Below are 26,072 nucleotides of genomic sequence, written 5' to 3'. Positions count from 1 at the left end.
AAGTTGTTTCACTTTTCAGCTTCATCCACAAAGAGGTATAAAATTGAAACCTCTCAGGATATTCAGGCTAATTATCAAAAACATTTTTGAGTCAGGTTCTTATTTTTATCTATTAGGAAAAAATATAAACAGCTTCAAACAGGAAAAATGGTGAAGCAAATCTTTTAGCCCAACAGTCAAATAAGACAAACACACAGTTCTTATGTTCAGCTGTTGATTTATTAAATGTCTAAATCTGTTTTTAGCTACAAACAAGTTGCAACAAGGGAATAATATTGAAGCATGTTTCCATCACAGGATTAAATTTATTAAATGAAAAATTTAGTTTTTATCTCACAATACTGACCAATTTTTCTCAGAATTCAGACTTTTTTCATCATATTTTCTCATATTTCCCAGAATTGCGAGTTTAACTCATAATTCTGAGAAACAAGTGTCAGTTGTGAGAGATAAAGTTTTTATTTTCTATTCCGTGGCAGAAGCAAAACAAAACAAAATTATATTTTGTTAATATCTCACAACTGACACATTTAAAAGTGTTTTCTTTTTTTATTTTGTGGCAGAAACAGGCTTCTACAGAATAGTGCTCACGTTACGGTTCACTATTTAAAAGTCTCTTACTTGGTTGCTGGAGGTTCATTGGTTGAAGTTAAAAAAGCAGTTCAATTCCAGTGAAACAAAACCAATTCAAATGTCTATCTGAAAAAAACCTGTCCATCCATTAAGCAGAATCACTTGTTTAAAGACAAAATTTCCATAATCCTTGATTTAAAAAGTTTTAAATGCATGCATCATCTGAATCAAATGTAGGTTGATGTAAGACAATATTGGTTTCATGCTTTCATACTAAGCAGTATGTAAGTAATAACCTCCAGCAACAATTACACTTCACTGACACAGGCTTTAAAAAACATGGGTCACAAATGCATGAGATAAAACTCATCTAAATACAGGTTCTCTCATTTGTGTAACTAAACAGTCAATCTGATCTACAACATGAAAAACTATCATTATAAAAATACATATCTCATAGATTCAACAAACACAGTACTCCATGTATTATATGAGGAGTGAGTAAATATGTATCAGTTTAAAAGGCTAAGGGCACCACTGTGACCTCAGCAACACTTGTTAAAATTGTATAAGAAACCATGATTACAAATCAGAACAGGTTGCTTTATTTTGTCAAGCTATCCTGGGACGAAAGCCTAGAAATCAGTCAATAGAAACAGAGCCCTTACATTACTATTATTACAATTAGTATTCGATTTACTGCACACTGGCTGCCGGTTTCACTCGCTTTAAAATGATAATACATACATTCTCACTCCTCTGTTTAACTGTTTGTAATCATATCGTGTAATAAGGCATTGACATGAACATACCGTAGCTTTACCACAGCACTAAATGTTATCCTAGCCAAACTTTACATGCAAGCTGCTGCTACAACACAGCAAAATGACATTTTTGCCAACTCTGCACCAACCATTTAGAAGCACAGCTTGCTTGTAAAAGTTCAAGAATTTCGCTATAGTTCAGATAATTATATCTATGCTTATTACATGCCTAAAAACTATTTCAGATTAACTTAATTGGATTTTTCCATGCTCTGACTGCTTGAAGTGCATGACATTTGAAAAAAAACAAAAAAATAAATAAAATGCAGTAAACAAACGTACTATTCTGTGTCAGTACAACATGACGCTTTCTTATTATTTTAAACATATTTAACTGATAAATTTTTTTTACGTAAACAAGCTGAACTTAATTTTAAGTTTGCTCATAAATACTGTCTGCTGCAAAAGAAACAAACAAAATGTCTAGTGGTTTTTTCCATTTCATGAAGAATAATAGTGCAAATAAATTACATAATGTAAACTAAGCTCTAGAAATCATAATTAATGTATGCTGACAAACAATAATCAGTTTTTTGTTAAGAAAATAGACTGTGGACTTCAACAAATGCAATTTCCTGCAATTCTTTAGCACCTCTACATCTGATCCACTTGATAAATAAATGTTGTATTATGATAATTTGTTGAAATGATTTCTGATTTATAGTCTTTGGGATGAGTATTATAGAAAGGTAGGCTAGACAAAATTATCTTGTGTGGAAAAAATGGCATAAGACTAGTTAAAAGACCTGAATGTGCTTTGTATACAAATTATAGTAATAATATAATACAAAAAATTAAGGTATTGTGGAGTAGCCCATTACTAACTAACCGACACTGCCCAAAATATAACCAAAGGATCATGTTCAAAGGACTGAAATTGTTACTCACTAAATATCCTTCATAACCTATAATGCCTGATATTGAAACATGACCACGAATCACCCAAACTTACTACCATTTCTACCCTCTTTCAGTCATTTACATGTAATATGTGCATTTATAACTTTATAGCAATTAAACCGACACAAAAAACCCTTCATACAGAAAAGTAAACAAAGATTACTGTTTTAAATTAGCTTAAACAATATGTATTTTTATTTTGCAGCAAATAAATAAAATAAAATTCACTTTTAAATCAACAAAATGCTTACTTCATGTCTGTTATCAATTTCTCCATATTACATTCACAATATGTCATTAAAGATTTGATTTCTGATATGCATCAATGGAATTGAAGACCCCTGTAGAAAAACCATTGCACTCACTATCCATGTGAGACAAAGTAATCACTTGATCATAACATTAGATCAAAGCAAAAGCTAAAGCAAAAACCAGTGTCAGTTTTCATGAGCCATCACGTCACATGGAAAGTCTCGTCCATTTTTTGGTCTCTCACCCTACTGCTGTTCACAGCCAGCTGAAGTCCTCATACTCCACAGTCCATGTTCCTGTCCAGCAATTTGCGGTGGAGGGTGAGCAGCGTGGAGAGGCAGGCCACGGACATGTGGAAGGCCAGCTGCCAGATGTTCCTCGGGCCAAAGAGAAAAGCATTGCATAAGATGATGATAGTCAGGAGAGTAAAGGATTTCAGCTTCTTCTGGCAGGTATGGAACAAGTACAAATGACACTGTGTGGGTAAAAAGATAAAGACATGAGCTTATACAGTGTATTTGATGGTGCTATAAATGAAAACATTACATATTACAAGTGCATCATTTTTGATGCCACATGCAGAATATTAATACAATTTACCTGGCAAACACAGCAGAGAAATGCCAAAAGAAACGCAACCACATTCCACAAACCGTCATAATCATCCTGTAAAAAAAAGTGTCATATTTAAATCACCTTTGAGGTTTAAAAAAAATTGTTGAAGAAATATTTAATGGTACAGTACTAAGTGTATTGTTGATCTTGATGTTATGCATGAATTTGGGTTTTTTATGTTTTATTGTATTGGTTTTTGTTGTTATGGATTAAGGTAATTTAGTTTTTTACTTGTTGGACCCCAGGAAGAATAGCCACTACCTTGGTAGTGGCTAATGGGGCTCCAAATAAACAAATAAATCACCTGCTTAATTATAATAAAATTAATTACACCATATTCCACAAACCATCACAATCATCCTGTAAAAATGGTCATATCATAAGACATTTAAATGGATGGACAAAATCTTTTCATAGTTTACTTAATAATGTTATGATGACTTCATTTACTTGCAGCATTTAAAAAGTTAAGACAAAATAGTATAGAATTTTAATTGTGCCCATTAATCAGTTATCACCCATTACATCCATAATCAAGATCATTCTGTCCCAAATTAACATCCTGTGATACCTGGAAGGTGTATTCAATAAGATGGACACCACGTATAAGGTTGAGGGCAGCACACATGATGTTAAGAATCAGTGAGAGGATCCCTGGTGCTGAAACTGGTTCCAATCTCTGACTCTGACCTTCAAAATCAACAAGGATCAATAAGTCAAAATATATGCAGCCCTTATGAATTAACTCTGTTCTTTACTAGAGCACACCTGATGCAGCTGTTTGTTCTACATGCCCATTGGCTGCTCCATTGGTGAGCGCCACGTCCTCCATGGTGAGAACCTGAGGGGGGCTGGTCCTGAGGTCTTCCTGAACCTCGGCCAGGGTGACCTCCAGAGATGGACCCCCTCTCTGGTTATAATGCTGCTGAAGTTTTTGAATGGCACTATCTGAAATAAAACCATCACACAAACTCATGATCAGCTTATTAGTTCAACAACTTTGGCTATTCGTGGATTAAGTACCGTATTAATGACATGACATACAGCGTTAATAACTCATCTAATGCTTAATCCAATCACTTCTATGTCATCCTACCAAACTCCAGAAATGGGTACGGCCTGCTTGCCAGGGCCACTGCAGAGTTGTCAAAGCATGCTGTGAATTCCCAGCGCAAGTCTTCCAAGAAGCAGAAGGCTGTGGCAGCAGGGAGACTGCATGCACATACGGTCATGTAGGACACACCCTCGGATGAGAGGAAGCTACAACACAGAGAGACCAATTAGTTAACAAATTATTTCACAGGGCGGCCACCAATTTATCTTGGACTCTGGAACGCAGGTAAACAAGACCAGGGACATTCTTATCATTCTGATAGCATTCTGATCTGATGGCAAGACTTGATCCACTTATATTGCCCTGTATTTTCATGCATCTCATGATTTCAAAAGTTGTTATATCTGTAAATCTTATTTAATGGACCTGTGCTAAACTAAGAGTGGACAGTTCTATTTTTTATTAACTAACATCTCCCAAAGACCAATAAATAACAAATGTGTTGATCATTGTTAGTCAATTTGTATTCTTTAAAAAGTAAACAAAAATTGTACTTCTTTAAAAGACATTCATAAATACACTTATAAAAGTGAAGATTCCATAAGGTTTTTTGTGCATGTCTTTTTTGTGTGCAATGCAACCTTTTAGTGAACAGTTCTTAAAAAAAATAAATAATAATAATAATAAAAAAACACTTTTTTTCTAGGTGTGAAGAACATTTTAAAATCTACAGAACATTTTTCAAGTGTATGCAAAATTTTGTGCAATGGGTGGGATCTACAACCCGAAATCTGGAAATGTTGGGACATTTTTTAAATTTGAATAAAATGAAAACTAAAAGAATTTCAAATCACATGAGTTTTACTCACAATAGAACATAGATAACAAATGTTTAAACTGAGAAATTTTACAATTTTATGCTCAAAATGAGCTCATTTCAAATTCAAGGCCGGCTACAGGTCTCAAAATAGTTGGGACGGGGGCATGTTTACCATGGTGTAGCATCTCCTCTTCTTTTCAAAACAGTGGCATCGAGGTTATGAGTTTCTGGAGTTTTGGTGTTGGAATTTAGTCCCATTCTTGCCTGATATAGGTTTCCAGCTGCTGAAGAGTTTGTGATCGTCTTTGACACATTTTTCGTTTAATGATGCACCAAATGTTCTCTATGGGTGACAGATCTGGACTGCAGGCAGGCCAATTCAGCAATTCAGACTCTTCTACTATGAAGCCATGCTGTTGTAATAGCTGCAGTATGTGGTTTTGCATTGTCCTGCTGAAATACACAAAGCCTTCCCTGAAATAGAATCGTCTGGAGCGGAGCATATGTTGCCCTAAAACCTTTATATACCTTTCAGCATTCACAGCATTCCAAAACATGCAAGCTGCTCATACCGTATGCACTTATGCACCCCCACACCATCAGAGATGCTGGCTTTTGAACTGAACGCTGATGACACGCTGGAAGGTCTCCCTCCTCTTTAACCCTGGCGGACACGGTGTCCGTGATGTCCAACAAGAATGTCAAATTAGGACTCGTCTGACCATAGAACATTTTTCTACTTCGAAACAATCCATTTTAAATGGGCCTTGGCCCACAGGACATGACGGCACTTCTGGACCATGTTCACATATGATTTCCTTTATGCATGATAGAGCTTTAGTTGGCATCTGCAGATGGCACGGCGGATTGTGTTTACTGACAGTGGTTTCTGGAAGTATTCCTGGGCCCATTTAGTAATGCCAATGACAGAATCATGTCGATGAGTGATGCAGTGTCGTCTGAGGGACCGAAGACCATGGACGTCCAACAAAGGTCTTCAGTCTTGTCCCTTACGCACAGAGATTTCTCCAGTTTCTCTGAATATTTTGATGATGTTAAGCACTGTAGATGATGAGATTTGCAAAGCCTTTGCAATTTGACGTTGAGGAACGTTGTTTTTAAAGTATTCCACAACCTTTTTACGCACTCTTTCACAGATCGGAGAGCCTCTGTCCATTTTTACTTCTGAGAGACTCTGCCTGTCTAAGACATCCCTTTTATAGCTAATCATGTTACAGATCTGATGTCAATTAACTTAATTAGTTCCTAGATGTTCTCCCAGCTGAATCTTTTCAAAATGTCTTGCTTTTTCAGCCCTTTATTGCCCCCGTGCCAACTTTTTTGAGACCTGTATCAGGCATCAAATTTGAAATGAGCTCATTTAGTGGATAAAAGTGTAAAATTTCTCAGTTTAAAGATTTGTTATGTTCTCTATGTTCTATTTTGAATAAAATATTGGCTCATGTGACTTGAAAGTGTAAGAACTACAGAACTTCAGACACTTTGAACTTCTGAGATGGCCAACACACACACAGTTTATTAACATACAGACATCTGTCTCCACATCCCACTGAGAGAAAATGCGGGAAAACGCCTCTCTCCCATATGCATCAGTTCCTTTTCCTCCCCTTCCTTCCCTTCACTCAACTCACTCAGAATGGTCAATAGTAGAATGTAATGTTCTACATTAATGCAAGTGATATTTACAGTCATGTTTGGTATCATTTGAATTGTCTCAGGGCGACTGGTACAATGGTCTCATTCTAATAAGAAGTAAACTAAAAGGTAATATAGATCCTAAGAGTTCAGAGATATTTTGCACACTGTAGAGGGCGGGTCAGTTCCCAGTGGTTTTCGTGCAAAATTAACTCGATCAATGCAGATTCCAAATGCTAGCTCCTGTCTCCATCTCGGGGGGGTGTTGGTCTTGGTCTGAAGTACTTAAGGAAATGTGGCAAAAGGATCGGGTTGATTCTGTAGCCAGAATCCCGCAGTGTGGTGTGTCTCTATACTTCACACTATGTATTTCTATAAAGTCAGGTATAAAGTTCTATCTTTTACTCGTAGATTTAACTTTGAGAATTTGATGTTTTGTATTCATATGATTTGATATCTCTGAATTGGCTATGTAATTGGCATAATACCTACAGTATTTACCTGACTGATAATACTGTTACATTTGATCTTATTCTGTTTTACTCTGTAATTATTGAGTAGATTACGTTGTATCCTTGTTAGAGACATGAGCACCCGAATGAATGAGTAAATATAAAGTAAAGAGTTAACTAGAATAATCAAATATCAGAAGAATACTAATTAGAAATAGACAAAAAACCAATTTGCATTTCAACCTAAATATGAGGTCATAATAAAATGGAGTCAGATTAAATAATAAAATGGAGTCAGATTAGAATTTAATTTAAATTAAAGAACTTTGTGCACTGAAAAGACCATTGGATACCTTCTTTGGGCCAAATGTGTGAACCTTACAAAAGTCTTTTAGTTTTCATTTTATTCAAATTTAAAAAACGTCCCAACATTTCCAGAATTCGGATAGTGCAATCTTAAAAATAAAAGTTCTTTATTGGTATTGATGGTTCCCTGAAGAATTGGACAAATTAACTTTATAGTGGATAAACTATCTTTATTTTATTAAAATGTTCTTCATGTTAATGAAAAATGGATCTTTAAAGAAGTGTTTACTGAAAGGTTCTCTGGGGAACCAAAAATGGTTCTTCTATGGTTTCACTGTGAAAACCCACTTTTGGAATCTTTCATTTTAAGAATGAGTGGTTATTAAAAATTCTTCATGGAACCATAGATGCCAATAAGGAACCTTTATTTTAAAGTGTAGGGAAAATTTATGTCTACAAAAAAACTGATTTCAGGCATTTAAGCATAAGTCCTTTTTAGATTTTAAGATCACGAGAAATAATAGTAATTAAGCATACTCATTTATTTAAAAAGAAACACAATACTCAAGGGTTGCTCAAGGACACAATACTTCCTGGATCCCACAGTAGAGGTTTGAACCTAAAGGTTTTTGGTTTCCTGCCCAGATCTTTCATTAACAAGAGACATTACTGTCCACAATAGTGTACTTACTGAATGTTGAGTTCATGGCCCTTGACTGTTCCTCTCTCTGGTAATGAACTCAGGGATTTTGAGATCACTTTCAGCTGTTGCTTTCTCTCCTGAAGTTCCTTGTTATGCAGGAAATCAGTGGAGGCGGAGAGAGGGAGTCCACCCCTGACCCGGACCACAAAGGCAAACAGGATCAGTGCCATGCTCCTCGTGGGTCTCTATGAGAACACATCCTAAACACAAAGCACAAAGAAGATACTGATGATTATTACGAAATAGCAATTACAGCATTTGTTATAAAGAGTGTCTGACAAGAAGGATGGAGAAAAGGGATGTTATTCTTTTCAAAAGTACAGCTGCAACTATGGATGCAGTCTAAACTAGAAGTCCAAGTCTAATCCAAAATGCCGCTGCAAGATTAATCTTTAATGATCTGAAAAGAACGCACGTCACGCCTCTGTTCATCAATTTGCACTGGCTACCAATAGCTGCTCGCATTAAATTCAAGGCATTAATGTTTGCCTACAGAACCACCACTGGCTCTGCACTCCTTTACCTAAATTTATTACTTCAGACTTATGTGCCCTCTAGAAGCTTGCGTTCTTCAAGTGAACGACGCATTATTGTGCCATCCCAAAGACGCACAAAAACACTTTCATGGACTTTTTCATTAACAGTTCCCATCTGGTGGAATGACCTGCCCAATTCAATCAAAGCAGCCGAATCCTTACCCATCTTCAAGAAACGGCTAAAAACTCATCTGTTCCATCTTTACTTGACCCTCTAACTAGAGCACTCTCTATTCTAATTCTATTTTATCTATATGTTTTTTTATTTAAAAAAAATAAATAAATACAAAAAATAATAATAATTATCTGTACTGCGTTAAGCTAACCAAGACTTGTAATAGCACTTGCACGTTGTTGCTCTTTTGTTGGTTTTGATTGCTTCTTATGTCCTCATTTGTAAGTCGCTTTGGATAAAAGCATCTGCTAAATGACTAAATAAATACAATAAATAAAAGTAAACATTAAACATTACTAATACAACATCTACTAATACATTCATTATTAAAAACAAAGTTTGTAACTCTAAGTATTGTTTAATTGATCTGGGCTCACGTGAACTAACAATGAAAAGTTGTATTTTTTATTAACTAATGTTATAAATGATTAAATAAATTATTAAATACAGTAACCTAATAGACCTTAAGTGTTACCATTTAATTTACTTAATTTCTCTTAAATGTCTAAAAAAAAAGTAATTGCAAACATTTAAACACAGGCCCTAAGATCAAAACATTTTTAAGATCTTAAAAAATATAAATCTGGTAATCCAAACCTATTACTGGTAGTGTAAGTCTATGCAATCTAAATATCAATATCACTACCTTCTATATTACAATACATACATATTACAAACAGATATAGCATATTACAGTGCTGTTCAGCATGCTTCATTTAAAATATATTTGCTCAGCAAAACAAATACCCACTACTGCAAACTATTTTAAACGCTAAGAAGTTGCATTCATTTTAGAGTTTTAATAGTGAAAAAAAACCTTCCACCACTGGGTTGGTAATGTACGATATCCTAACCGTTGGTTTCAATCACAGGCATCACATTTGCCAAATTCGGATATAATGAATCATTAAATGACTGGATTTCATCTGCCTGTTATTTCAGTTCAAATACAGTCATTTTCTGCTAGCAGGTGCAGATGCGCTTTAACGTTACCATCCCTTACCTTAACACAGCAGCTCAGTACATTTACGATGAGTATGTGAAACAGTGAATATGAAATGCGCAGGAGTATAACAACTATGTTTCAAAATGTCTCAAGATAATTATTGCAGAGTTTTTTGACTTAATGATATTAAGAAGCAACCAGAGGCTTTTTGTTTGTCTCTGTGAATTATGGGAAACAGGAGCGCCAATAGCAGCCGTTACTTCAAAATAAAAGTCCATACGTTGAGTTTCAAGATGTCAAATGCTCTTACAGACAGAATAGACATAAAATGAATAATAATTATTAAAATAATTACAGATACAAACTAAACGTCAAGAAATATATCATGAATGATATGAACTTATATAAATCATTTTCGATATTCTAAAGGTAGAAGGAACAAGAATATTTTGGCATTTGTAATGCTGACAGTCGGTGGCTGTGCAGCATCTCAGCGTTGCCATGTCCTCTTTTTATAAACGGCTTATAAAATAAAAATAATCTCGTGCATTGCGAATTTAAGGATTATTTGCAGAATACAGTTAAATGGGAGATGAAGTATAAATGGTGATATTAATGAAATTATTAAATTTTCCATAATTCATTCACAACTATCCCACTATCCTTTCACCACACCCTGCAAACAAACCTAGATTGCTCGATTCTCATGAGAGATCTGGCAACACGGTAGGAGCTACAGCGGATAGCAGAGAGAGCGGGTGTAGTAAGCTTTTGCCCTTTAATAATCTACACAGGTAAGTCTAATGCAATAAAACGATACGTTTGTATCAGTACACAAATAGGTCTATATCTGAGTCATACAATTTTTTTTATTTAATAAATTGCCCGTGAATATTCCTTTCCGTGTTCTTATAAAACGTTACCAGCTAACGTTAGCTTTAATGATAAACAATGTTAGCCAGGCAGCAACCAAGCGACTTTTGCCCGAAAACAAAACATTTAATCGCAGTATTTACCGTTATTATTATTTTTTAATAATCTTAAGTAGAAATGGGTTTTTGTTTGACTTCAGTCGTGAGGTGTTTTTAGCTACCGTTAACCCGCGCATCTGTTTAGCAGTTGGCTAATAGTCTAAACGAACACCTCATTTTGCTTCTCTGTGGTTCAACAGTGTTTCAGTTTAAATTCATTAATTAAAATCACAATCATACTTAATTTGATTTTTCGTATTAGGGGGCGTGCTTTTGATTTTAGGCTCTGCACATTAATTTGAACCCCTGCAATTACTGCCACAGTCATATTGGAATAAATGAATGAATATGGTATTGTGTTTGTGTGTTGTGTAGTGCAATCAGAAATTGAAAGTATGCCTGGTCTACATTGTGTAACCTGTCTGAGAATGGATTATATCTGCAGATATTGTCTGTAGATGTAATGAGTGCTTAACCCCGTGTTAGGCTGTAGAGCATTAAATCTATGCTCATTGAAAATAATTATGCAACCCATGGATTTAAATCTGCAGAAGTCATGTAACTGAACGCTGTTGATTATCCATGAATGCATTAGCAGATGTTTTGTTCTGAACATACAATACTGCAATAAGTGAACTTTAAAGATTGATTTAAAGTTGTCAAGTTAACTTTTAATCAATCTTAAAATTTCACTTAACAAGCAAGCTATTCCAGTTCAGTTGGAACCGGGAGTGTCTCTTGTATTCAAAAGTGTTTTCCAGATCTAACACGTGGAAATGTTCTCTTTCTACTCCTGTGACATTCACTCTGACATTTGCCATTTCCCCAAGCAGACAGCCTGTGTTGGCAATCAGAGGACTGATAAACAAAGTTATTTTGATATGGGAAAACAGCTGGCACAACATTTTCCACAGTTATAACAATGTGTCATAAGGAAGTTCAATAACTTCATTCCCTTCTTGTAATTTGAGATGTGTTTATCTAATGACAAGTCGTTCCTCTGCTCAGTTAAAAGACTTTAGTGTCAGTGATTCAAGGAAAAGTAAGTCAGGGGTGTTTGATGTGGTATGAAAATTTACTCAACCTCAGGCCAACCAAGATGTATGCAAGTTTGTGTCCTCATCAGGACAGATTTGGTTGCCAATGCTTACCAATGGATCCTCTGCAGTGAATGGTTGCCATCAGAATGAGAGTTCAAACAGTTGATAAAAACATCACAAGAATCCACAAGTAATCCACACAACTCCAGTCCATCAGTTAATGGCTTGTGATGTTTGTAATAAGTCCATCATTGAGATGTTTTTTTAACTTCAAATTATTGCTTCTGCTTACATAGAGTCCTCTATCCATTATATTGGTTTCTGTCTGAATCAGGAGAGAAATATGCACAGATAAAGCACAGTTTACAAACAAAAACAGTTCTAGACAAATATAATGAGTTTTAACGTAAGAGGACAACATATGATGCATTTTCACTGGAGGATGCACTATTATGTTGGCTGGAAGTGACAGTTTAAAGTTAAAAGGCCTTCATGATGGATTCGTTTTTTTTTATAGAAAGGCAACTTTTCACTTCAAGTTAATTGATGGGCTGGAGTTGTGTGGATTACTTGTGGATTATTGTGATGTTTTTATCAGCTGTTTGGACTCTTATTCTGATGGCACCCATTCACTGCAAAGGATCCATTAGTAAGCAAGTGATGTAATGCTGAATTTTTCCAAACCTGTTCTGATGAAGAAACAAACTTGTCTACATCTTGGATGGCTTGAGGATGAGTACATTTTCAGCAAATTTTCAGTTTTGGGTGAACTGTTCCTTTAAAATTTACCCTTTTTAAATGCATGTTATTGATTTTATTATGAACGATTCATCCTTGCATATGTTTTCTTCTTCTTCTGTTTTTTTGACCCTGCAATGCCTAATCAAATAATGCTTCAGATTTCTTTTGTGATGTATACAGGACTTCTCCAATCATTTAGTCTGCTTAATCGCTGCCCTTACAAGCTCTTGTTCATCTTCATGCGGGGAAGTCGTGGCCTAATGGTTAGAGAGTCGGACTCGTAATCCAAAGGTTGCGGGTTCGAGTCTCGGGCTGGCAGGGATTGTAGGTGGGGGGAGTGAATGTCCAGCACTCTCTCCACCCTCAATACCACGACTGAGGTGCCCTTGAGCAAGGCTCCGAACCCCCAACTGCTCCCCGGGCGCCGCAGCATAAATGGCTGCCCACTGCTCCGGGTGTGTGTTCACGGTGTGTGTGTGTGTGTTCACTGCTGTGTGTGTGCACGTTGGATGGGTTAAATGTAGAGCACGAATTCCGAGTATGGGTCACCATACTTGGCAGTATGTCACTTCACTTCACTTCCTCCATTTTTGAGTGCAACGCCCACATCTCAAAATCCAATCAACTGAAAAACCAATTCATCTCAAAAACCAATCAACCAAGTCCCGCCTACTTTTTTCCCCCAATAATCCATTAAACTTTTATGTATATCACAATAAAAAATATATATATATCTGTCACTACTTCTTTTTTGGCACAACTTTATTTTCCATATATTTAATATACATGCTTAGTTCTTGTTTCATTTGTTGGGGCCCTTACTAAACTATGTTTGGAGCTCCTCCCCCAAACAAAAGCTCAACTGTCTCAAAACACAGCCCAAAGATAGCACACATCTGGTTTAAAAAGGGTTCCTAGTTAAGGATGACAGCACACATCACAGCAACAATGTCTCATTCATCACACTAGGGTGGTGTCCAACAGCAGACCCAGTGACAGAGAGAGCACTGCTCAAAAAAGGGGGTGGAAGTTGAGGTTGGAGGGGCATGCATAGAGATTTGCATTTCATTGGTTAAGAGAAACACCAATCTCAGTGTCTGATTTTCTGTTCACTTTCTGTTCATATGACCTGGAGAGAAACAGTATCTTGGAAGCTATCTGAAATGGAATGTATTTCTTTCTGGTGTAGGTGATTTGGGAATACAAGATCTGACAGTGTTTTGCTGTGATTTTACACTACAGGAAGCCCACTCTTTACAAAATGGGGGTGAAAGATCGCCCTCAGTGCTATTTTGATGTGGAAATCAACAGAGAACCAGGTAAGATTTCACGGTGATTTTTATTTGGTTGTTCTGAAATAGTCTTTTGTGAAGGTCAAATTGTTAAAAGTTGAAGTTTTGATAGAAAAATGCTTAAAATGTTTGCTTTTAGATTACTATTTATGTATGTGTGGTTTGTCGGAGCATTTGGTATAATCTAAAATTATCAAATTGTGAAGTTTTAATAAAAGGTAAATAGTTTAGCCAGTTGCAAATATCTAGTAGCGAAAGTGAAACATTATGTGTGTATGTTTTGTACAGCACTTTAGTAATGGCAGTTCAAATACCTGTGCCAGCGTGTGAGAAGCTGTTGTGGCAGTCCACACCCTGACCTGCAGGGCTCTTTTAATGAACCACAGATGTAGTGTGCACTAAATAACGCCTGGGTTTCACCTCAGTCTACCACTAATTATGTGTTTTAAGAGAGACGTCTGCGTCATAAAACCAAGACCTCTTATTTAGTGATTTTACACCCATTATTTTACAAAGCAAATGTTTTGACACCCTGTTTATATTCATTTTATTGCTTATAAATGAAAAAGATAAAACTTGCAAATGTACTATGCAAAAGCACTTAAATTTGAATGGTTTTGTAATTAAATATGAAGGAGCTGTTGTCGTTTGCTAAAGTTATATCCCATAAGTTGAATTGCAATAGTCACACTAATCTAATATTTGCTTTCTTTAAGCACGCTTAAACCCTATGCACAAAACATACAGGTGCTGGTTTTAGATACTAAGCAAAAGCACACCTAAATTTGACTGCGCATGTAGTTGAATATGAAGGAGGTGTTGCCATTTGCCTCACTGAGGTTAATCTAAAAGTTACATCTTATTAGTTGAATTGCCATAGTCACACTAATCTAATAATCTCTCTTATCAGCAAACTACAGACGTTAGATTTCTGATCATTGAGTATAATGATCCTTTTTGCTTTCTTTCAGTTGGACGAATTGTCTTTCAACTGTTCTCCGATATTTGTCCCAAGACGAGCAAAAATTTTCTTTGCCTGTGCACTGGTATGTATACTTGACATTTGTTGTTTTATTAGGCTACAGCAAGTTAGTTTACCTAGACTGTGTCTTTAAACCTGTAAACTCCTTTAACCAAAATTATATTACTTTGCAAACACACTCAAAGAAAGTTTTTTAACGGAGTTAAACTTGAATCTGTTTTAGAGGTTTTATTAAAATACACCATAAAAACCTGATATGGGTTTTAAAATAGCTCTTTTATACTATTTCACCTTGTTAATCGCAATGAAAATAGCCAAGGAAGCCGGCATGACATTAAAGCGCCAATCAACCAACCAGCCTTTATATAATACACATTCGTGTCCACTTATACAAGCATAAGCTTATAGGGTAATAGCACAAAAATAAACCTGGAGGTGACTAAATCCTGGCTGTATAACGACAAGTGCAGGTGTTTTGCTGACAGCACTGAAGAATGAACCAAAGCTGTATTTACAGCCTGTTCCTAGAAGACAAAAGCCGCATTAGTCTGCATTGAGCAGGTTTGGTCATAAATTACAGTTAGCAATGCTTTGGGTCAATGCAGGGATCTTTTTTCTCACCAGCTGAGATTGAAATGAGAGACACATGCCTTCAGCTGACTGTTGTATCGAATATATACCAATTCCCTGGGCACCCACACCATCACCCACCCGTATTCATTTCAGTTTTATTGGCATCTCTTCCATGCTGATCAGATAGGATTAACCTTTTGCTGTGTAACTGTAGACTTCAGGACTGAGTCCAGTAGTTCAATTCATAATACAGTACTTTACAGTATTAGTATCCATATTTTTAAGAGCTTAGTCTGTGAAATCTTGTTTTTTGGTTTGGTTTATGGCTGGTACATACTAGGTCCGTTATATATACAAGTAATCATAAGCGGTGTGTTTCTTTGGTTTGCTTGCAGGTGAGAAAGGCACTGGCAAAACTACAGGAAAAAAATTATGCTATAAAGGCTCAACTTTCCATCGAGTTGTAAAGAACTTCATGATCCAGGGGGGTGATTTCACTGAGGGTATGTGCAGTTGTAGTCATTGATTCGGATATGTGGAGATATCTGTGATGCCTTAGCCTAAGTGTTTATGCCTTTACTTGTTATAATCAATTGCCTGTTCTTGTGTGTGAATATGCTTTTCTTTACTTAGGCAATGGAAGAGGAGGAGAATCTATATATGGTGGTTTCTTTGAAGGTAAGCCATTTTTAGATACGTTCTGTTCTTTATAAGCACTCAGTAACCTTAATTTGAGTGTTTAAACAACTTTTGCATGACTTTTGAATGGGAATCTCGGTTCTGTGCATGAATTACCAGCCATTGTTTTTATCTCGCTGTAGCTGTGAATCTTGACTCTTGTTTTATTCCTGTGATCTTATAATGATCTTCTATTTGAGTCAGCATGGAGAATAAGGGCTATTTATTATTTAAAGGTCCAGTCTTCTTGCCTAAAATTTTCAACATATTCTTTTATTTATAGAGATTGTGGTCTTTTGCAAAATGAGAAGGTAAGAGATGTACACAGTGCAGTAACACAATGTAGACTAAACATTCTCCAATCCCCTGCCAAAAACGTCCACGCTGCACAGAGTGCTCATGGATATGGACCATGAAATTGATTTGGTTAACTGACTTCTCTTTTTTTTTTTTTATGCTTTATTTTGTTTGTTTCTTAATTTTCCAGGATGGGTTGACATAAAATACAATACTCTTGAACATAATCCAACCTCTAAAAGGCTTTAGTTCAACCAAAAAGGTCATTTATTCATCTCTCATGTTTTTCCAAACCTACATGTCTTAGTTTCTTTAGTAGAACAAAAAAGAAAATGTAAATAATGTGTGGGTCAATCTTTTCCAAGCCATTGCAATTAACTTTTACAATACTACTTTTTAAAACTTTTATGGAACTTTTGCATCTTTTTGAAGCTTCAAAACCCTAGCAGTTGCATGGAAAAGAGCTATATTTGATGACCTCTTTTTCCTTTTGTGTTCTACTGAAAAAAGTAAATCACCTGGATTGGAATGACATGAGAATGAGAAATTAATGACAGAATTTTCAGTTTTGGGTGAACTATTCTTTTAGCGAAATAATTCGGCCCAATTTTATCAAAGGTTTTGATGTAAACAGTAGTTATTTTAATAGAAAATCACTCGCTTTTACACTAAAGAGTACGAGAAACACTCAGGAGTTCAGAAGCAGCATAGAAGCATCACTGATATCAGGTGTTCATGAACATCTCTTTGCCTGCTCCTGTCCTTCTCCATAACACAACTTTTTGAAGCAGTCGACAAGCACTCAGTGTCCTTTTTTCTTCGTATTTCTCTTCAACAGATGAGAACTTTACTCTCAAACATGATAGAGCCTTCCTCTTGTCGATGGCCAACCGTGGCAAAGACACAAATGGGTCCCAGTTCTTTATGTAAGTACTATTTACTCTGGTATAAGACACAGAGAGGGTGTATGTGTGTATAGAAACAACCATTCATCACCGGATCTTCTGTTTACCATTTAATATGACTGATTGGTCACTATTAAATGACACATGCAATACGTATAAATTATTTATTCCCCCCAGTGTTCAGATCAGTTCTACAGAACTATTTTGCTTCAGTCATATTCTTTATAATAATGTACGCTTGAAAGTCTGTATCTGTTTTAAGAGATTGGCCAAAACCACAAAGAGCATCTGGGCTTTTGACCCAAGTCTTGTACTTTCTTATATACTTACTCATACATATGTCACTCACAATTTGTTGACACATCAGTACAATACAATACAAGACCACTAGTGATTTTCAATAGTAAAGCAAGATGGTGAAGATGGAACATTTTATTTGTTCTGTTTAATTCTTTGTTGATTTAGTAAAACAATCATCTTAGCTTCCCCCTTTGCTGTTCACACTCTCTCTAATTTTCTCAATCTCTTTACCACATAAATATTTATTTTGGAGACTCTCATAGTCTACATGTTCATGTGGGATGCTGGTGCATTTTCATCTCCCTTTTCCCTTGTCAGTGTGCATTTAGAAATATTTTATAATCAGAAAGCATTCCTTTTTTGCCTACAAATGTATTACAATTGTTCTCTTGCCGTTTTTGTGTAAAATTTGCAGAAACTCTAGCATCCTGCTCTACCAAGGTAAAGTGTCTCTCCAAGGCTGTGCTTCTCTCTCCTGACTGTGTATTTCTGGTTGCTTTTAGCTAGCACTGGCTTCTTATTTAACATTAAATTATTTTTACCTCATATAAAAAATTTGTTCTCCCAGCACAGAGAACCTTGAAGTCTTTATTGATGAATTTCAAGTTTAGAATCACAGGAAGTATTTTCCTGCCATGGACACAATGAATTCTAATTGAAGTTGTCCCTATAATATTTTTAAAGCGGTTCAATTGGTTTTGTCAATGTTGGCAGATGTTGGAGCTGTTCCTGTTCATCATTAGAATTTATTCATCCAGCCAGCCAATGTTATTGTGCAAGCACTGCTGGTTTTAAATTCCTCAGTGTTTGAATTGTTGCATACAAATTTCTTCTTGATGACAGACTGAATGCTTTTTTGACTAAATTTATTTCCTTTTATCCCCCCCCCTCCCACACACACACACATGTCCCTGTTGGATGACTTGGACTCGTTTACCTGACAACAGAACTACTAAGACAGCGCCTCATCTAGATGGGTAATGATCCAGTGGCATTGTTTAACCATTTATATATGCTGTATATGTTACATTTAAAATAAAAAAGTTAATTTATCATTTAATTATTATAAGATAATTTGGATGCAAGCCTTTTCCCTAAATCCCACAATGTCTTGTAACTGTAAGGATTGTTGGTTCTAATTTAGAGTGCATGTAGTTTTTGGGCTGGTCATCTCTGGCTTTGAGGTCATAAAGAAAATCGAAGGGCTGAAGACCGACTCAGCCAGTAGACCCTATGCTGACGTCAGAGTGATTGACTGTGGACAGCTGATTACAAAATCTGCTAACGATGGTAAGCTTGTTCTTGAGTGCGAGATATAAACTAGGAATTTTGGCTGCACACTTTCTGCCTGTCACTATGCTGTTTGAACTTGTCTTTCCCTAATGGAGAATATTTTTTAATCTCCACATCAGCTACATTATGGAGTGAAATATGGTGGTTAAAAATGGAACTGTGAAAGATCATAAAACAAAATGACAGGTGCTTTGAAATACAGCCGAAACCAATTTTAATGCACACACTTAACCAGCACGACGCTACAAAGCATCAAGTAACAATCACAGGTGTTCCACCACCCACATAAATGATGTACAACAAAACATTTTGCCAGTCACTTGAATTGTATTTTGATCATGTCATTCTGGGCAGTGATACCCAAAGTGAAATCTCAATGGTTCAAAATCCTAATTCTTATAAATATATCTCATATGTAGCGTTACGTTGTATTTTTCACTTTTTACTTGCAATATGCTTGGTTTGGACATAGTATGTGTGTTCCAGTTTACGTATTTGCATACAATTATCTGATGATTTTTTTAGTATAAATAGTGTGATTAGTGTGTTCTCATTCCAAAAAGAAAAAACCTGGATGATGCACTTAATTAACTGGAAAAAAAAACGTTAATTAAGTATGGAATGTTGGACACTTAACTGCCGCATATTTAATTAGTTACTGGTAGGGGAAAGGCTATTAGACTGATGTTGGATGACAGAGCAAGCTTATATAATTCATACACTAGACAGTTAAATACATAGTTCATAGAATAAGTGCATAGTGTATAGTGCATCATTTAGGACACAACTAGTGTTGTTCATTATAAGTTTGTTTTATTCTGTGCCATGCACACAAAGATCCAGTTCAAAATAAATTAATGTATGCTGTGCATTGATAATGTAGTCAGAAATAAAGAGAATGAATAAATTACATTATGTGGTGATGTTCAGTACATTTTCAGATGGTTTGAAGTTTGTTGTATCTCTGTAGTTCTTCAAGGCAAAAGGAGGAAAGCATTCCATTCTGAGGATGACTCTCAGAGTTCTTCGGAGACTTTATCTCAGTATTCCTTCTCTGATGGACTGATGGAGTCAGACAAAAATTATGCATCTCGAAAGAGGAAAAGAAACTCAAAGAGTAAGCACTCAAAGAGAAAAAGAAGAGAGACAAAGAAGGACAGGGAGACAGTTAAAACAGCAGGACATGAAAGGTAAATGATTGTAACCAGTGCCTTTTCCTCTTATGCAACTTTATTTGTAATTCAGCCAATGATGTAAAGCAACAACACATTTGGTATTAGCCTGTACTGACACTTTTCAGCTATATCACAGTCACAGTATAAATAATATATTGATAACCTTCTCAAATCTAAAGGTGTCACCAAGGAATAATTTGAAATCTGAGCTGATTATGAATTAGTTTTGTTCATGCTTTTTTTGTGGTTGGCCTTTGTTTTTAGTTGTATAATAAAAATATACTGCCTACTCTTTTCCTGATTCATAGTCATACTGAGGGAGAGATGTCAGAGGAAGATGATGGTGAGGTTGAGCAGAATGTGAAAAGGGAGAAGCCTGTGGTTCGACCAGAAGAGATCCCACCTGTACCAGAGAACCGCTTCCTGCTCCGCAGAGACATGCCTACCCAGGAGGAGATAGTAAAAACGTTTGTCTTTTGTATAATTCAACAGATGTTCCTCTTTTCACTTAAACATCACAAGAGTCTTTCCTATGCATTCCCAGTTATTAGATAACTGACATTTTTCTAAAAATAATATAGAACCAAAAGTGAGTCATGTTTTAGTAACTTTTGTCCTTGTTTAACAATTAATCCTTGAAATCCATGGCTCAGCTTTGATTTATACTGTGTGTATATTAAACCAAAAAGGTATAGTCTTGAAACTGATACTTTTTCCCCCAATAGGGCTGTGCAGGACACAGTCGTGGCACCAAATGACACAAAACCAACTGTCACAAAATCTGGACGCAAGATCAAAGGCCGCGGTACTATGGTATGACAACCGTGAATTATATTTATACCACCTGCAGAAAAAACAAGCCACAGAGTGACATTAAATAAAGTACAGCAGACAAAATGCATTTTTACAAACCAAAAACTATATCAGCTGCTTTAATAATTATTATAATTATTTAATTCTAATGATTTGACATTGACTTGTTAGAAAGTGCTTGATGGAATGATAGTTTGATTGGTTTGCCATGCATGAAGGGTTGTTGTTTTTTATTCCCTCTGCAGAGGTACCATACACCCCCCCGCTCAAAGTCCCGATCGGAGTCTGAAGGGGAACGGGGGAGCAGTGAGACTCCTCCACACTGGAAAGAGGAAATGCAGAGGACCAAAGCTTACCAGCCCCCCAGTGTGGAGAGATGGAGTAAAGGAGAAAGGTTTGTTCTTTCACCATTTGAAAACGGTGCAACGATTAGTGTGATATTCAAAATTATTGTACGTGCCAAGCTATTATTGGTAGTTTATTTCTGGTTTATTTGAAAAGGTTTATATTAAAGTTTATTTTGTTTATATTAAGTTTTTGATTTGCCTTCAGAAATATGTTTAAAGTTGTGAAAAATATAGTTGGAACATAGATTTTGATATTGTATTTTAAATATTGTTCAAACAGATGGGATGACAGAAGTGACACCCCAAGGTCTAGGTCAAGAGAAGAGCGTTCCTTAAGTGAGGCTTCTGTATATTCCAGCCACCATCGATCTAGAAAAGAAAAAAAGAAATCCAAACGCAAGAAGAAAACTAAGAAACGAAAGCACTCAAAGAAACATAAAAAGAACAAGACCAAGGAGACCTCCCAGTCTGAGGATGAGATGTCTGGGTCCTCAGGCAAGAGGTCAAAACACTCAAGCCGCGCAGAGAGGAGACATTCTCGATCACGTTCTCATTCTTACTCTCTCTCATCGTCACGCCACTCCCACAGATCGTATAGATCAGGATCAGAAAGGAGACGTTACTTATCAAGCTCTTCTAGAGATTCACAATCTTATTCGAGGTCCAGGAGCAGATCTTATTCCAGAAGTCGGTCAAGATCTGATAAGCGGGTTCGGTCATCCATGAGGTCAAGTCATAGTCGATCAGGACGGTCTGTTACACATTCTAGGTCACTGTCTCGTTCTCGATCCAGATGCAGGACAAGGTCAAGAACCAGATCAAACTCTAGGTATAGTTCAAAAACCCCACCACGTTCCAGGAAAATAAATGAGTTGAGATCCCTTCGAAAGTCAAAGCCTACAGAGGGCGGTATTCCCAAATTGGACAAGTCTGTCCCTAAATCAGTTCAAGGTGAAGAATCTAAATCCCAACCAGCAGCATCTTCAGAGAGTGTCTCTGTGTTGCCTTTGAGTGACAGTCCACCTCCTTCTCGATGGAAACCAGGCCAAAAACCCTGGAAACCCTCTTATGTTCGCATTCAAGAAATCAATGTAAAATCAGCCCCAGCTTCAAATGCAATAATCAGCCCATCATCAAATGTACCTCTGGAGGCAATGTCCTCTCTAAAGCCAGACACGCCTGTTAGTCAAAGACACCCCAGCAGCAGTAACAATAATGTCCCTGATAGGCTTCTGCAAAGCAGTTTGTCCAGGAGCAGTTCACCTACTCGATCACGAAGTAGCAGCAAATCACAGAGTCAGTACGGCAGCAGATCTTCCTCCTGCAGTAGATCGGAGTCGTATAATTCATACAAAGGAGGAACCAGTGAAAAAAAGAGAAAACATCGTAGATCTCACAGAAATAGCCAAAAGAGGGATAAGCATGCAAATCATGGTAGTGGCCATAAAGATTCATCTCCCTCCTCAGAGGACATATCAGATAATCCATACAGTGCTATCCACAGACACAATGATTCCTTGGTACAGAGAAACACACTGAAAGGCACAAATCCCAATCAAAAGAAAGGACCATTAGTGGACAACAATAATGCATCTGGATGGGAAAGTGAAGGAGAGAACACAAGTAAGACTAATACTGCTCTGGAACATAACCAACTCCCTATTAGTGACGAGGGACTTACTGAAATGAAAAAGAGACAAATTTTGTCTCGTTGCTGGGAGTCTGAGAGTGACTCTGAAATGCCAGACCAAAAGGTAGTTAGTGATGCCAAACATGTGTCTGAAAAAGAGGAGGGAGAGGCTAGTTCAGAATCAGAGTATGAATACCCTTTATGGACCTCTAACAAGTCAAAGCAAGGTGCAGAAATGTCTAATGAATTAAAAGGTAATGAGGAGCTGTCTGCAGACACAAAAACTTCAAAGCACAAGAACAAGAAAGCCAAGCGGAAGCACAAGCACAAGAGGAGGCACTCTTCCAAGTCAGGATCTCGCAAATCCAAGGCCAAGAAATCCAAGAAGAACCAAAAGCCGAAAGAGACATTTCACTGGCAGCCTCCACTGGAGTTTGGTGATGAAGGTGAGGAGGATGATTCAGTCACTCAAGCAAAACAATTTCACATAGCAAATCCTGATGCTGTCAGTGATGGAGCAAAAAGGCGTATAAAAGCAGGAAAGATCAAGCACCAAGTCTCAGAAAATAAGGATGAGGATCAGGGGAATGTCGAATCATCACAAGATACGTTTTCAGTAGAGTCTTCTAAAGGTATTGATGAGAATGGGAAGGTGACTAAAAGCCAAATATCAAAGCTAAATAGCAAAACCGAAAGAAGTCCAGCTCTAGAGATCCATAAAAATCTTTCAGACACTAACTTGGTAAGTAACAAACCAAGGGACCCAAATAAAGTTGATGTATGTCCTCCAGAGGGCATCCCAGAAGCTAAGCAACCAGGTGCCAAAGCAATTGGCTTTTCCCCTCTAAAAAGTATTCAAAATAAAGGTAGTGCGCTTGTTCCACCTCAAATAGAAAAAGGAAACTCTGTAACTATTGGTTCTGTTTTACCTCAAGGCAGTCAGCCAGAGGAATCTGTACCTGGTGACACTTGTCTCTCAGCAGTTGAAAATAAATGGAAACCTTTGACAGGCATGACTGTTGTGCAGGCTATTACTACAAAACCTTTGATTATGAAAATAAATAAAATGAAAGATCAACTGGAGGAAAAGGCCCAGGGTCTCAAGATTGAGATCAAGAGCAAGAGTAGAGTCCGTCCAGGATCCTTATTTGATGAGGTACGAAAGACAGCTCGGTTAAATCAGAGACCCAGAAATCAAGACAGCTCAAGTGAAGAAGACTCTATTCCAGCAACAGGAGAAAGGGCTGCATCCCACTCTCGGAACAAGTCTAGGTCTGTGTCCAGTCACAAGTCCCACCGCAGAAGTAGGTCCCATTCATATAGCCGCTCCAGGAGTAGGTCCAGAAGCTACACCGACTCTTCCAGGTTCGTTACAACAGACAATGTTTTATGAATTTGAATGTCCAATCTTCCATGTCAAGACAATTTTGCATGTTTTAATTGTTCACACAGGAGCTACAGTAGAAGTAGAAGCAGAAGTAGATACAGAAGAGGACACTCTCGTTCTCGAAGTAGCACCTACCGAAGTTCCCGTAGGTAAGTATTGAAAGATATTTATCTTTGGTATAAGTCTAATGGGGATTAAAATGTTTTTAATGAAGATGCCATGGTGATCTTGTTTTAGCCGTACAGACAGTAGAAGTCATTCTAGAAGTCGTCACAGAGGTCACCGCAGATCAAGGTGAGCATGGAGCCAAAATGATTAATGCGTTTTGATTGCAACCAACCTAGTGTCGCTTAATTATTCTTAATTATGTCTTTTGTTTATGGAAATATAGGTCTGACTCTTCCGATAGTTATTCTAGCCGCAGTCGTAGCAGGAGAAGAGGGCATCGGAGAAGTGAGAGCTCTGACCGCAGGTCCAGATACATCATAAATAAATCCATGTATTATTAAAACGGTCTTGTTTCAATTTGATAATGTGAAGCTAATTCACTGAAGCTAATTCTCTGATGTGTGTCTTCACGTTCAGGTCATATCGCTCTTACAGTCGCAGTTCCTCCAGGAGGCGAAGTCATAGCCGAAGCAGTCGATACAGCTGAGATGAATTGATGTAGCATTAAGCCTCCCTATCCTCCTTCAAATGGTTTTCTGAACGAATGGCTCAGTTTAAGTTTGAAGTATGTACTTTGATGTACACTGTATCATCATTTAATGTGTAATTCATATACATTCTGCTGTATTTTTCCAAACGAGTCTATGAATGTACATTTGAAACAAAATTAGTCACTGCTTTATTCTGGGACACATTTTTTAGTATTCCTAAGAAATGGAGCATAGAAACCCTCCAACTGTAAAGCCTAGGTTATATATCAACAGCCACTTACCTCAGTCTTTTGAACATGAAATTCTGTGAAATGTAAATGTCATGTTTTGACATGGCATGCAGTTTTATTAAACAAATCAATGGTAGACATGGATGGAAAATGATTAGTTTTGGCCAAATTAATGTTTTGTGGTTGCCCTCGGTGCATTTTTTTAACTTTGTACATAAAAACAAAACGTCTTGCTGAATGTATCTACTGCTGCTTATTGATACACTATTTAAATATAACGAACGAATCTTGCCAACTGTAAATAAAACTACATTTGTTTGTGAAATCCTACGTGTGCTGTATAATGTGTATTCTGTGAAAATGTGTTCTTGTCGACACCTACTTCATTTCAATGACTCCTCCAAATATACACAAAGTTGAGTATGATGCATTAGAATGTGAATAAAAGTCCATCTCAAACACATTTGTAAGTATTGACCACTACAAGCATGTCTGCTTTTTGATTTAGTCCTGTACTATATATGGGTACTAGTGGGGATACTGTATATCCAAAATGGCAGGGGTGCACTAGGATCAGAATTTACAACCACTGCACTGATACTACTGTCAGAGTATGATCTGAGTTCTCAGTTCTCTTATGAAGAATTAACTTTTGGCTGTTGTTCTAAATTGTTTAGTATAAACTGTATGCATTTCTAGATGTACTACACATACTAGCAATAATCAGAGTACAGTTTAACCACAAAGAGCAATTGTATTGGTATAAAGTACTTAAGTGCTCATCTCCATTTCTGAAAAACTTTTTTTTTTTTTTTTACATGCCACATCTAACAGTTCCTTCACTCATGTGGCCTCATGGGATAGTGTGTACTGGTTGCTCACTTAAGAATCTCAGCAGGTGCCTGAGTCACCTGGGTTTAGTTTACCTACTGTTTCACAAATACTGT

At 36.8% G+C, this 26,072-nt stretch overlaps 2 protein-coding genes across 5 annotated transcripts; one reads left to right on the top strand and one right to left on the bottom strand.

Annotated features, from left to right (window-relative positions):
• Positions 1-201: 201 nt before the first annotated feature.
• On the bottom strand, positions 202-10,057 carry LOC306864707 (vesicle-trafficking protein SEC22c-like). Its single transcript, XM_079408873.1, has 7 exons — positions 9,870-10,057; positions 8,144-8,355; positions 4,261-4,424; positions 3,933-4,112; positions 3,736-3,854; positions 3,150-3,215; positions 202-3,024 (listed from the first exon to the last, which is right to left on the bottom strand). Exons 2-7 carry the CDS (start codon positions 8,323-8,325, stop codon positions 2,824-2,826), a joined length of 912 nt encoding a protein of 303 aa, XP_079264999.1. The 5' UTR covers positions 8,326-8,355; positions 9,870-10,057; the 3' UTR covers positions 202-2,823.
• A 465-nt stretch (positions 10,058-10,522) lies between these two features.
• Positions 10,523-25,607, top strand: LOC306865252 (NK-tumor recognition protein-like). 4 transcript variants are annotated; one of them, XM_079409753.1, is made up of 17 exons: positions 10,523-10,606; positions 13,754-13,883; positions 14,828-14,902; positions 15,807-15,914; positions 16,045-16,089; positions 17,225-17,312; positions 18,539-18,568; positions 18,736-18,881; positions 19,855-20,074; positions 20,368-20,526; positions 20,785-20,872; positions 21,118-21,266; positions 21,500-24,214; positions 24,302-24,385; positions 24,474-24,530; positions 24,628-24,708; positions 24,822-25,607. In XM_079409753.1, the coding sequence occupies exons 2-17, from the start codon at positions 13,826-13,828 to the stop codon at positions 24,889-24,891; spliced, it is 4,173 nt and encodes a 1,390-aa protein (XP_079265879.1). In that variant the 5' UTR covers positions 10,523-10,606; positions 13,754-13,825; the 3' UTR covers positions 24,892-25,607. The 4 variants fall into 4 exon arrangements, with proteins under 4 accessions (XP_079265879.1, XP_079265880.1, XP_079265881.1 ...); XM_079409754.1 differs by having other exon boundaries at positions 10,527-10,606; positions 13,807-13,883; XM_079409755.1 differs by lacking the exons at positions 10,523-10,606; positions 13,754-13,883; positions 14,828-14,902 and adding an exon at positions 16,373-16,400 and having other exon boundaries at positions 15,862-15,914.
• The last annotated feature ends 465 nt before the right edge of the window (positions 25,608-26,072 follow it).

The sequence above is a fragment of the Barbus barbus genome, assembly GCF_936440315.1.
Source record: "Barbus barbus genome assembly, chromosome: 46".
NCBI classification, from domain to species: domain Eukaryota; kingdom Metazoa; phylum Chordata; class Actinopteri; order Cypriniformes; family Cyprinidae; genus Barbus; species Barbus barbus.
Note: the sequence above shows the minus strand (reverse complement) of the source record. Positions and strands in the feature narration are given on the sequence as shown.